General features: G+C 41.8%; 1 protein-coding gene across 2 annotated transcripts in view; it reads right to left on the bottom strand.

Moving 5' to 3' along the window:
* Window positions 1-14,232, bottom strand: part of LOC105026822 (mitogen-activated protein kinase kinase kinase kinase 3) — a 105,148-nt gene that overhangs the window by 29,382 nt on the left and 61,534 nt on the right. The window contains exons 9-15 of one of the 2 annotated variants that reach the window (XM_010898560.5): window positions 13,013-13,144; window positions 12,736-12,798; window positions 12,144-12,225; window positions 10,769-10,891; window positions 6,354-6,426; window positions 5,370-5,431; window positions 2,717-2,779 (exon numbers count right to left, since the gene is read on the bottom strand). In XM_010898560.5, the coding sequence (XP_010896862.1) occupies window positions 2,717-2,779; window positions 5,370-5,431; window positions 6,354-6,426; window positions 10,769-10,891; window positions 12,144-12,225; window positions 12,736-12,798; window positions 13,013-13,144 (598 nt within the window). The remainder of the gene's footprint in view (window positions 1-2,716; window positions 2,780-5,369; window positions 5,432-6,353; window positions 6,427-10,768; window positions 10,892-12,143; window positions 12,226-12,735; window positions 12,799-13,012; window positions 13,145-14,232) is intronic. The other variant, XM_010898561.5, reaches the window with a different exon arrangement.

Below are 14,232 nucleotides of genomic sequence, written 5' to 3'. Positions count from 1 at the left end.
CACCTCACAACTTACAGGACTTGAAGGATCGGCTGCTAACGTCTTGTGGCCAGATACCAGAGCGCATCTTCAGAGGTCTAGTGGAGTCCGTGTCTCGACGGGTCAGGGCTGTTTTGGTGGCAAAAGGGGGACCTACACAATATTAGGCAGGTGGTTAGAATGAGATCTGGGGAATTTAGAAGCCACCTTGAACTTTTCATCATATTCTTCAAACCTTTCCCTGAACAATGTGTGCAGTGTGGCAGGGCGCATTAACCGACTGAAAGAGGCCACTGCTATCAGGGAATACCATTGCCAGGAAGGGGTGTACCTGGTCTGCAACAATGTTTAGGTAGGTGGCACATGTACACAGCCATCAATGTTATTTAAAAGAAAACAGGGCTCATCGAACCAGGTGACCATCTTCCACGGCTCCAAGGTCCAGTTCCGATGTTAATGTGCCCATTGTAGGTGCTTTCAACAATGGATAGGGGTGATCATGGGCACTCTGACTGGTCTGCAGACAGGATATCCTTCATTGTACTCGCACATGGATGGGCCTTGGGTGCCCAACACCCTGCCACCGGTTGTAGTTTGTCCCTCTTCAGACCACTGTTGGTAGGTACTCACCTATGCGGACTTGGTGCACCCCACAAGCCTTGCCGTTTCAGAGATGCTCTGACCCAGATGTCTGGCCATAACAGTCTGGCCCTTGTCACTCAGGTCTTTACTCCTGCCCATTTCTCCTGCATCCAACACATTGACTACAAGAACAGACTGTTGGCTTACCATCTAATCTACACAGGCCCTGAGACGTGCCCTTGTTAGGAGATTATCAATGTTATACGCTTCACCTGTGAATGGTCATAATGTTTTGGCTTATCAGCGTATATCAAAGGGTCCATCAAATTGTGATTTGTTCCAACATTCCAACACACAGAGTAAGAGGTTGTTAGAAGGTTGCTTGGCAAAACGAAGGTTGGTTTTACCTCTGGAGTGACTGTTCGGGGTCTGTATGTGTCATTTGTTATGCAAAGTATCAACGGTGAGTGCTGAGGCAGCATTGCCCTGTCCAACTCACGAGTGACTTGCAGCTCAGTACGGTTGAAACTCAATCCCACCTACCTCTCTCGACCTCACACTCATGCTCTCTTCCTTTCTCTCAAAACCTCGCTCTCTCAACATCCTTTCCTCTCTTACTCAACCTAATCTTCTCCCTTCGTTGTTCTTCCAATCCTCTCAGAATATCATGGTTTTATTAGTGGCAAACAGATAAAAAAAAAAGCCAAAAGCTTGTGTCTCAACATTTGAAACAATGCAGTCTGTAAATCCAGTTTAAGCTAAAGTAACTCTAGTTTGATCAACCTTGACCTCAACCTCTCTACTAATCTCTCTCACACTCCCTCTGTCTTGAACCTCTCCCCTCACTTCTCTCACTCTCCATTTATCTCCTACGCTTTCACCTTCAGTTTCTCGTTAACATCTCACTCATTCTCACCAACACTCCGTATATCCTCCCTCCTTCTCTCCATCCATCATCCCTCTCCCCATCGATCATCCCTCCCCATCCATTCATCCACCCCCCATCCCTCACCATGCATCAATCCCTCCCTCTCCATCCCTCCCTGTCCCCATCTATCCCTCCATCCCTCCCTGTCCCCATCTATCCCTCCCTGTCCCCATCTATCCCTCCCTGTCCCCATCTATCCCTCCCTGCCCCCGTCCATCCCTCCTTGCCCCCATCCATCCCTCCATCCCTCCCTGCCCCCGTCCATCCCTCCATCCCTCCCTGCCCCCGTCCATCCCTCCCTCTCCCCGTCCATCCCTCCCTCTCCCCGTCCATCCCTCCCTCTCCCCATCCATCCCTCCCTCTCCCCATCCATCCCTCCCTCTCCCCGTCCATCCCTCCCTCTCCCCATCCATCCCTCCCTCTCCCCATCCATCCCTCCCTCTCCCCATCCATCCCTCCCTCTCCCCATCCATCCCTCCCTCTCCCCATCCATCCCTCCCTCTCCCCATCCATCTCTCTCAACATCCCTCCTTCTCCCCATTCATCCCTCTCTCCATCCTTCCTATCCCCCCTCTCCCAACCTCTTAATCATCCCCAAAGCACCTTTTTCTGTCAACCTCTCCGTCCGTCAACTTCTCCCTCTTTACAGCCACACACACATGACTTCGCGTGACAGTGCCTAAAAATAAAGCCCTTCTGAACCACTGTTAAAGAATAGAGTGTGCCAGCAAAACACTTACTGCACTATACAGTACAGGCCGGGGGACCGACACGCAATATTTAATCACTAGAACCTGCTTGGTGATTTGTCTTGCTGGCATTATTGTGTTATTTAATCATCGACGTCTGAACAAGGTGGATAAACAATTTGTTCAAAACTTGAAACCATTCTCACGCGTTGTGGTACTGACTAGAGGAACTGTAGGCCACAAACAGTATGTTATAAAAGGGGAGCGTATGTTGCAAAATGACAAGCTTTGCCTTTAAAGGCGATTGCCAGACCCAGTGTTACAGGATGAACACAGCCAGGACTTAAAACAAGGAGCACCTTACCAAGTGGAAAGCCAACAAACAAAAACAGAGGGGCTGCGATGTGGATCAGACAACACACAATACAATGAACGGTGAAGCATGAATAAGTAAAAAAAAAAATTATAACAAAAGAAGCTGGCAGAATTATGTCACATGAAGATAGAAGGCAGCCAAATGTGCAAAAATAAGAAGTACCATGTTAGATCTTGCAGTGTAGTAATGTTCTTCCACACAGTCCAAAAAATCGTCAGAATCCGGCTGTTTAGCAGGCAGACCAAGAAAATATAGATTATTAACACTCCTTGAGTCAAAAACACATGCCCACACCCCCCCACCCACACACACCCACACAAACACAGTGTTAAAAAATTGCAGTTAAGAAATACAGTTACCCTTCTGAAGAGGTAAGTTGGAAGTAGGGTAAAACAAAAGAAAAATAAAAACACACACAAACTAGGGGTAAATCACTGTTGAATGACTGAATGATGTGTCAAAAAGAGACCATGCAAGTGGGAGCCTTTGGAAATTGCCCTTTCACAAACGCTCACAATAAACAAATACTGTAGGTTGGAAATGCACCCACATCAACGTGAGAAGGACATTTAAAATGAGTGGAAGAGGAAATACTTAACGACTAGAGGGTGAGAAGGTATTGTGTGCAGAACACACACAAAGACGCAATGCAACAACAAGGCTACAGTTTATCAGTTTGTGGCTAAAAAGGTTTCTGGCCACATCCACAATGGCACCCAATTCACTATTTAGTGGTTCTGACCTGACCAGTAAATAGGTTGTCTTTAACGACAATGTCTGTGTTTCCTATATAGAAACATCTCCAAAATGATTGGCACCCTTGATGATGAAGAGTAAAAAGGACTGCATACATTCAAGTTATGAATCAGGACATTAGCATTTCGGTTAATATTCTTGCTCAGAAGGAGAGAGAATTAATCTTGCCGGCATGGGGATTCAACATTTGGGTTACTGGTCAGATGATCGGATTGTGAGGTTACCTGAGGACTGTATAGAATACATACTACTGAGCTATACTATTAGCAAAAAAGCTATTCAAATATAATTGCACATTTCAACTTAAATTGTGATATGGAATATTGTTGTTTTACTTGCTAAAGTGATATGATGGTAAGACATATAACAAGTAACATTTTCTTATTAAAATATACATGGTCAAATATACACTCACCTAAAGGATTATTAGGAACACCTGTTCAATTTCTCATTAATGCAATTATCTAATCAACCAATCACATGGCAGTTGCTTCAATGCATTTTGGGGTGTGGTCCTGGTCAAGACAATCTCCTAAATTCCAAACTGAATGTCAGAATGGGAAAGAAAGGTAATTTAAGCAATTTTGAGCGTGGCATTGTTGTTGGTGCCAGACGGGCCGGTTTGAGTATTTCACAATCTGCTCAGTTACTGGGATTTTCACGCACAACCATTTCTAGGGTTTACAAAGAATGGTGTGAAAAGGGAAAAACATCCAGTATACGGCAGTCCTGTGGGCGAAAATGCCTTCTTGATGCTAGAGGTCAGAGGAGAATAGGCCGACTGATTCAAGCTGATAGAAGAGCAACTTTGACTGAAATAACCACTCGTTACAACCGAGGTATGCAGCAAAGCATTTGTGAAGCCACAACATGCACAACATTGAGGCGGATGGGCTACAACAGCAGAAGATCCCACCGAGTACCACTCATCTCCACTACAAATAGGAAAAAGAGGCTACAATTTGCACAAGCACACCAAAGTTGGACAGTTGAAGACTGGAAGAATGTTGCCTGGTCTGATGAGTCTCGATTTCTGTTGAGACATTCAGATGGTAGAGTCAGAATTTGGCGTAAACAGAATGAGAACATGGATCCATCATGCCTTGTTACCACTGTGCAGGCTGGTGGTGGTGGTGTAATGGTGTGGGGGATGTTTTATTGGCACACTTTAGGCCCCTTAGTGCCAATTGGGCATCGTTTAAATGCCACAGCCTACCGGAGCATTGTTTCTGACCATGTCCATCCCTTTATGACAACCATGTACCCATCCTCTGATGGCTACTTCCAGTAGCATAATGCACCATGTCACAAAGCTCGAATAATTTCAAATTGGTTTCTTGAACATGACAATGAGTTCACTGTACTGAAATGGCCCCCACAGTCACCAGATCTCAACCCAATAGAGCATCTTTGGGATGTGGTGGAATGGGAGCTTCGTGCCCTGGATGTGCATCCCCACAAACTGCAAGATGCTATCCTATCAATATGGGCCAACATTTCTAAAGAATGCTTTCAGCACCTTGTTGAATCAATGCCACGTAGAATTAAGGCAGTTCTGAAGGCGAAAGGGGGTCAAACACAGTATTAGTATGGTGTTCCTAATAATCCTTTAGGTGAGTGTATATCATCTTCATCAAAGGGGCCAATCATTTCAAAAGAGTAATAAAGTGTTAGGCATTTTTCATCAGTACATGAAAGTTTTTAAATCTTACATCCCGAAATACACTTGTGTTCTTAATCCAAAATACATTGCACAGCTATGGGATGATAGCAGGGCAACAGCAACTGTGGTGTCCATGGAAACATGATAAGTGCGAGAATCTGAATTGGAAGCGGCTGGTATTATTGCACAGACTGATTTGGCCACGGAAACAAGATAAGTGTGAGGCTAAGAATTTTAGGCAGCTGTTTGTATTGCAAAGCCTGATTTGGTGGGTAAAAAACAACAAAAGCGTGAAATATTCATGGGCAAGTCTGGGTTGCCAGCGGCAAGAGGAAGGACAATGTGTGAGGTGTGTGTATGGGGTTTGTGTGTGTTTCTTTTAGGAGAGCCACTCACTGCTAGTTCATGATGAGGTTCAGTCTCTTTTCTAAGCGGGGGATCAAACTTGACTTGGTCAACTGTCAGGGTTGAAAGAATGCACGTACGTTAGAGAACACAGAGAATCAAACAATCTGCATGGCTAAGAAACAATCACATTTCAAAATCTGGTCAGAGTTGCAAGGGGAATAAAGCGCGCAAACAGTAATATACTGGTAAGCAAATATTGTTACGGTTGCTTATTGGCATATTACTACTAAAGAGTGCAAGGCATTCCCCCCTCCAGCCGGATCCCTGTGGACAAGAAGTCGAAACAAAATGGCAGACATTGGTGGCGTACAGAGTCCCTAAATATACAGTGAGCAGTCGTTGCACACACACAACAATGAGAAGGGAGGGATCTCATTCAATGGAGGAGAGGAAGTGTGTAGGATGCCAATCAGATCTTCCCATTGAGTTGTAAAAAATGACTGATTGACAGATGTAGATGGGAGGAAGAGACGAAAAAAAGGGAGATTCAGAGACAGAAATAAGGGAGGTATGGAGTTTTTTTACTTAACCACAAAGTTACGGTAAGGAACAGTGAGGAAGAAATCTGAAAATCTATTGTTATAAGCTTTAGTTAAAGTACATTGTTATTAGCTTGAGATACAGTGTTATAAGCTTTAGTTACTTCATGACACGTTTAAGCTACATTGCAATAAGCTTTCGTTACATTGTTTAGCTTTCATATCATTGTGATAAGGCTCATTACATTGCTACAAGCATTCTTTACATGGTCAAAAGAGTTACATACCCAGAGTCATAAGCAGTCATAGTCTCAATCCTTATCTCCCTCTTTCCATAACATTGAGGCCACTAAATATTTTTTGTGTTATCAATTGGTGAAAATATCCTGTGATGTCACGAAAACATATGTTTCACTCTTACACAAGACATGTTAATGTCACTCTTATAACAGTTTCATGGTGGTTTACGTGAAATGCAACTGAAAACACTTACAGTTGATCTCTGATAGGGTCTTCCCTTCTCGTGTGTTCCCCGGGCGAATCCTATGCAGCACCGCTACAAGAGGCTGTTGAAACAGTGGAGTAAAGAAAGCTGAACAACATTAGCCTGGTTTCAGATACATTTTGTTGCATCTTGCCAACTCCTACCTGTACGGCCATTGTCAAATTGGAACCGAGCCAGGTAACATTATTCGCAAAACAAACAAAAAAGTTCTACTGTGAGGCAGTGACATAAACCACGGTGCCACTCGAGAATAAATGAACAATACCTAACGCCTACATGAAATAACTATGTGAAATACCGAATATAAAACACCACACTGTAAATAATACCTAACGCCCACGTGACATATTTTGTAATTACATTCTACTTAAAATGTAGGTGTTCATTTAATCAGTCAGGCGCTAAGATCAATACAGAGTAACAGCTTTCCATGATAACGATGATGGGATGAACAGGAAGTGATACCAGTAACTGTCTTGGCAGACTAAGACTGCATCCCAAATGGCCCCCTTTCTAGTGCTTTCCTTTATTTTGACCCATCAGCCCCCGGGTCAAAAGTAGTACACCGTAAAGGAAATCGGGTAATGGGACACAGCCTGAGAGGGAGCCATCTGGCAACAATCCACACTGCCCTGATTAAAAGGGCTGGTGTAAAAATCCCACAGCTGAATGTCGCACTTTGATGACACAGGCATAATGAAAATGACCCTTCTGAGAGGGAGTTGTGAAGGGGGTTGTCAACTTGATATCCACTCTGACGCTAAGCACCCTGGGAAAAATCATTAATTGGCAGCAGGTCATTCTGCTGTCGAGCTGTGTCATGACTATTATAATGGAAGAGCCCTAAATTGCAGCCTACTTCCATTTGAGAGGAGCCCAACTAGTGTAGGGAATGGAGGAATATTGGGAGGAGCCCATGGCGTTCAGTTCCAGGGTGGCTTCATTGTTATTTATTGAGCAGGCTGTTCACTTTTGCGCATCAGACGACATCAGACTACAGTTTCAGGGCACAAAATGGCTGCTGACGGACATCCATCACTTCCTGGTTATCGGGGAGAAGACATTCGACTGAAAGTATTAGCGAGTCTGTCTGAGCCCAAGGGTTATTGAAGGAACATCTTTTATATGGCAATCTTCCATCTGTATTTAATGCTGCACTGTATTTTATGCTGCTTAAGCCACTACTTTGTAAATACACATTATACTCACCCACCAAATATTTACAGAAAGTTTTATCACAAAATAGAAAATGTTATCACACCATATTAAACATAAAGAAATCTGAGCACATGCTCATTTCCACATGTGCGTGGCCCACTATCCCCCCACCACATGTGCAGTACTTCTCCGCCAACAGCAAACTGTGGGGCGTGGCACCAAATGTACAAATTCACTACTGTAAGTAATTCTAGATGAAAGCACCTGCTCCATGTAAATGTATGGAGGAGAGGTGGGGTGCAGCATGTCAAAACATACCAGTATTAACTGAAGTGCACAGCTGAATTAGAACTAGGGTCGAATTAGAACTTGGAGATCAACGGATTTGGTAGAAGAGGGTGAAGTTTCCCTTGGCACTGATCTTGGGTCGGTTTAGCATTTTCACCACTCATGGATAAAGCTGCAAAAAGCAGGTGAAACAATAACAAAGTGCCATCCCCACCTGTGTTTATGTAAAACACTGAGGGATGGAGCTTGAGAAACGTGTCAATGGCACTATGGAAACAAGGACCCATGATATGAAAACAGTAGTTTTGGCTAACAGTTGTTTATGTTATAACAGTTATTTGATATAAAAACATTGGAGTGAAAATATATTCTAATTTCAGGATCTCAAGGGGTTCTCATGACTGTTGAACTAAGGTCATGTGGTAAAAGTCATATTGTTCTAGAATCCACAGGTACATATGGTCAGAGGTGGGGGACTAGAGTCACATGACTTGACTCGAGTCTGACTCGAGTCACAATTTTCAGGACTTGTGACTTGCTTGATTAAAGTATGAAAATGACTTGACTTGACTTTGACTTGAGAACAAGTTACTTGAGACTTGACTTGACTTGAAGTGGAAGACTCGACAATGACTTGAACTTATAATAAACAAACAGCAATACAATTATTTTATATGTTGTGACATCAGCAGCACTAATCAGCGTATGTGCCTTTAACGCTGCACAATTCAAACTGCGCCAAACATGGCAGACAATAATGTTAGTCGAGCTCCACAAAATAGTATCGTTTGGATACAAGGACTTTGAACTGGACCGTGTGAATAAAAAAAGATTTGCCAGATGCAAAATATGCAACAACGTCAAATTTCATTCATCATTTTAAAAACCACATGGAAAAGTAAGAAAGTAATCTCTTTATATTCAGTTTCACTAAGATCTATAACGATTAAGTTACTAATGTAATTAATTAATCTTTTGTTTGTCATAATTTGACCTTGGTTGCATATTATGTTTGGTTTTTTTTCTTGTTAGTAATGTGACCATTATCATTACTGAATACGTCTGGTAAATAGATGTAAGGGAATTTGACTATAACAGTGGCATAGCCTGAATTTTAATGTTGATGGGCATCTTAAAATGAGCGGGCATGTATATTATTACACGTAGGCCATAATGTCTGTATTAAATGTGCGCATTTTCAAGTGTTTGTGGACTGCGTGTGGAAACTAAAAAGCATTGTGCTTACACCATAACAGTTAACTTTACTGCATGAAAGGCTAACATGGAGGCGCCGATGTGATTACTAGCACCTAAACATTTCGAAGAGTTTTTTTTTTTTACTCATACAGACAATAATAATTACTGCGTAATTACATATTTGGCAGTTTTTTAGTCACAATAATTAGTTTATAAGGTTGTTATTATTAACCTTTATTACATGGATTGGCTGAATTCCAGTGCAGAATGCGTGTTATTTCTTAACAGACCGTTGCCATGAAAAACAGCGCGTTGCTGTGGACGCAGCAGGATTCTAACCAGAGATGGAGCGGACTCTTTTCTTTAGAGGAAGCAATACAATCGTTTTTAAATCAATAAATTCCTTTTGAAATCAATATTTTGTGTCAAATTATAGATTTATTTGGTAGGTAGCCATGTAATGCGCAGGATAAGGTATAGCGAGGCGGTTGTTATAGCGAATACAACCCCTTCAGGCTGATTCAAGATCCCTCCGCTTCGTCCCCCCAAAAAATTGTACCGCGGAGGAGAAAAATATTTGATTTTGAAATCGAGCTTCGCACCGAGCGCACGTCAGAAACAGAGGACAGTGTGTGTGTGTGTTCATCTCTTTAGTACTGTGACTTGACTTGAAACTTATAAGGACTTTAAGATTAGGGTTAGAGGGAGGCAAATCTTAGATTGGAATCTTTAACATGGAGCAGTTAAGGACAAAAGGATAAAACATTCTAAATAATGAATTTATGGAACATAATGACCTACAAAAGTCCAGTGTTATGTATCTTGGACAAAATGACAAAAGCATCTATTCTATTCTTTTACATATTGTAACAACAGTTAGACACATGTCTACATATCTGACACAGGCAAGGTCTATTGCCAAATAGTCAAAAGGGTCTTAAAACAAAGACCATATCACATCTAATACCACCAGACTAAGTTAAAAGGTGTATAGGGTTGTGGGGTAGATTGGCCTTAGGTGTGCTGATGGAGTCCGCTGTCACTTTAAGACATGGGAATTATGGGGATGGGGAGGGGACAGGTAAAGGGAAATAGAGATGTTCGGTTTTATGTTTAGGGAGAAGACCAGAGGGGACGTTCTGCTTTGCCTTCCACACAGATACATCACCGATCGACGGATTGGCTCTACCTTAAGAAGGTCTGCTCCTCCACGGATTCAGATATTTGCCCCAGCCGAAGGTTTACTTACCCCGGGGTGAGATCGTTTTGACTTTCATATTTCCTTTTTTATTTTTGTTTGCCACGCCAGTGTTTTATTTAGGCTGGCAAAGACGCGTAATGAAGTTGGACTTCATCAGCATTGTGTTAGAGTGGACATTGGGGAGAGGACATTGGGTGGGAGTAGAGGAACTTATTGGCTGTAGGCTTTGTCCTGTAATATAGTTTGAACATTTGCTTATTGACCAGCGTTGTGTTTTGTTCTTATTGCACATACACGTACACACTAAGATACATACTTAGATATGGACTGGTTACCTACAGTTACTAAGATCGAACTCGATATGTAATAGTTATTGCTGGGGTTCAGGAGGAAAAACACGTTACAACATAAGCAAAAATGGAATTCAACTCATTTTGACCCCAGGGGTTGGTTTGCGGACTCTTTCTGCCATCTTGCCAACTCTGTATGGAAAAGTCAGATGCCACGATAGCAGGTCGGAGTAAGGCATGCACTATCGGAGTCTGCGGCCGTGACGTACCTCCTCTGGCTCCTCTGGCTCATCGTCTAAGTGGTCGTTGTAGGAGGAGTGGTCCGGGTTGCTGGCCTTGTCCAGGAGCTCTATGGCCAGCGTGCGACTCAGGGGTTGTGAGACAAAAGGGTGCTGGGGTGAAAAATCAGGGGACAACGATGAGGAGCTCATACCATGTGATAGCCTGGTCCAGTGTATGTCCGTGCCATCCCGCCAACTGTTATGGACATCAGCCCCATCAGTGACAATAAGTGTCAGCAAAACATCACAAATAATTTTGTGACCAGGCTATATTTTTTTATTTCAATTGTATTATTATAATTCCAAAAATATTATTACATTGTTCAAAGCATGGGGCCCTCGATTTAGGTGAAAGACACTGTGGTTAAGCGAACACAATGTAAATGAGCATTTTGACTCACTTAAACAGTATGTGCAAGGACAAAAGTACAATTCCAGGTATGCATTAATGTCCTTAGTGATTAAACAGTGTTCAACAGAATCAGAAAACAACTGGATCAGTTGTGTATATACTGAATATACTGGTCATATAGCCAACTGTCTACAGGATACTATTGGCCAGATTAAATAAAGAAAAGCAAAAATGTATAACATTGATTTCCCTGTCCAACTAATAACAGCATTTGTTGTCCCCTCTTGAGCCAAGTACCACTAAAATAGGATCTGGCATAGACAAAAGGTTTATCTAATATGAGATAGGAAAACACTATCTATCCACTTGTAGGAAACTCCATTCGGGGGCACTATTCAATCTGATACAGACGACATATTAGACTAGACAGACATTTAGTGTGTCCCTAATATCTCTACATTTAACTGGTGTCCCATGGTCAAAAGTAGGGCATAAATATAGGGAACTGGATGCCATTTACACCACCCATCTGTAACAGATTGGATAAACATCATATAAGAGGTCATTTTATAACAATTAAACATGTGGGTTTTTAATACACAGTCAAAGTTAATTAGCCAATGTTGAGTTGAGGGCACAAGCCTCAGGGTAATGAGTGCATCAAGCTGTCATTAGACACAGGCAACATAATCAATTTTTTGTCCCCCCAACTAATGGTTCTTTTGACCAATGAGATAAGCACGGAATGAGATCTGATTTGATCTGATGACTTTGGTCAACATAACAATTAGCCAGGGAAAAGTTCCTTTACGGGTGTCCTGTCTTAAGGCAGCTTAAGAGTTGTTACTGTACCAGCACCATTCTACGCAGGAATAATTTTTTATAAAGTTCCACAGACTTTATATTATCTTTAACATTTGGAATTGCTTTTTGGGTTTTCTTCAAATCATTTCATCTTCACAAGGACTCCATTGAAATACTATAGACGGAACGTAACTCGGATCATCTTACCTGCAACAATTTGTCCGCAGAGGGCCTTTTCTTTGGATTTTTTGTCAAAGATATTTTTACAAAATGGTGAAAGTTACTTGTCCTGAAAAGAAAAAAAAGAAAAATATTTAAAGTGTTATACTTATACAATACCAATAAATATTCCATTTATATGCTAATAAAAATCTAATCTCTTTTGGATGAAACCTGACAGCTATTATGTGCAAATCTAGTTAGGCAGTCAACCCTTCAACCCCTCCACACAAAACAAGCCTTGCTCTGAGTCCAATGACAATGACAACACATCTGCGGCTCCTGTGACAGAGAGTGCTGCAGACTGTTAATATTTTAGCAGCATTTTGATTTGATCCATTTATATTGCATTACTTCTCTTTCACCATCCAGCTGGGAAGGGGTAGGTTTGTGTTTTCAAGTAGCGAGATACAACTAGCTAGGGTCTGTAGTACAGTTAGTAGGAGCATGACACATCCAACGCCAGGGTTGTGGGTTTGATTCCCAAGGGGGGACAGTAAAAACTTGTAGGCAGTAGCTACTGTAAGTCACTGAATAACTTCCAACACATATTTACTTTTGCAGGCAACAAGCTACTTACCACTTCAGCTTGTCCTTCAACTTGGGCGGTTGGAAGTTACTTTTGGTCATCAAAAACAGAGCTCTGACAGAAGGAGAAAGAGGTGATGTGCATTTGAGGATATACTTGCTTTCACACATATACCCAGACATACTAACCTGCAATCTTTCTCAGTCATTACTTTATGTCAAACATTTTATAAATGATAAAACCAAAAAAGTGCAGGTCAATCCTGATGAGAAAAAAAAAAAAGACAAACCAAGAACTCTGGTCTGACCAAACGTGTCTAAACACTAACCTCATAGGGTGTAGGTCGAACATGGGGGGCTGGAGCTCTGCCAGCTCGATGGCGGTTATTCCTACAGCCCAGATGTCACACAGGTGGTTGTACCCGCCTTTTCTCTCCACGGCTGCCACCTCGGGTGCCATCCTGCACATAGGGAGAAGGCTCAGTCAAATTAACTTTTCCTAAAACTTCTGGGTACTACTAGGTATTCTAAACCAGGACCCCTACGCTCTTTACTCTATGAATAACTGTTGACTGCGAATGCTTGGGATCGCAAAATGTAGCTGCTAAAAGGCACCAGTGTTAATTTTGGCAGCTATATTAGCCTTTACATTTGAGTTATCAGTCTGCTAAAACACTGTAGTTGCCCATGGCGACCTCAACATGCGCATGATGAAATAAGTAGCCTAAATATTAGGGCTGCAGGATATTGATAGAATCTAGCTAACTGTTATATTACAATTTTGATTATGGATTACAATTGTCACACACCTGTGTGTTAGTTAAATATCAGGAATGAATACTGAATGTGCTGCCTGAATGAGAACAAATGAGCTAAACATTCTAGTGCCTTTAAAACATGTAACACAGCCTACCTATTATCCGGAGTCTACAACAGTAGAGTCTTGTCCACTTATTATCTGTTGGCCTTTGCCACATTTGTACCATTAGGGAAATTGCTAAATTTCTTAAAACTTTTGTGACAGATAAGACAAAACATTTCAGCTATCGCTGTAATGGGGAGGGGTTCCCGTGTTAACCGATGGGCTTGTGTCTGGGAGAATATTTCTGTGTCACATCCTCACTTAACTGATGACTTTGAATCTGAAATATTTGCTAGCAGTCTCAGTCAAAATTCAAACTTACACTGAATAACCACACATCATGTGAACAAAATGTAAATAGCAAAGTATCATTAAGCCTTATTGTCACTTACAATGGGTTTGGAAAGTATTCACACCCCTTTAAATTCTCCACATTTTGTTGTTTTATGGGGTTCATTTTACATCGATTAAACTTATTTTCAATCCACATGTAATAACTCATAATGGCAGGGATTATTTTTCTTAAACATGGCAATTTATTGAAAATAAAGAAGTGAACTCTCTCATGTACATAAATATTCCCTTTATTCAGTGCCTTATAACACTTAGCCTTTATCAAGTCCTGGCAGGGCAGAGATCCTCTCTTACTCATTGGGATCACGGACACCTGTTTTGTTGTTTATTGCC

The sequence above is a fragment of the Esox lucius genome, chromosome 9 (genome assembly GCF_011004845.1).
Source record: "Esox lucius isolate fEsoLuc1 chromosome 9, fEsoLuc1.pri, whole genome shotgun sequence".
In the NCBI taxonomy this organism is placed as follows: domain Eukaryota; kingdom Metazoa; phylum Chordata; class Actinopteri; order Esociformes; family Esocidae; genus Esox; species Esox lucius.
Note: the sequence above shows the minus strand (reverse complement) of the source record. Positions and strands in the feature narration are given on the sequence as shown.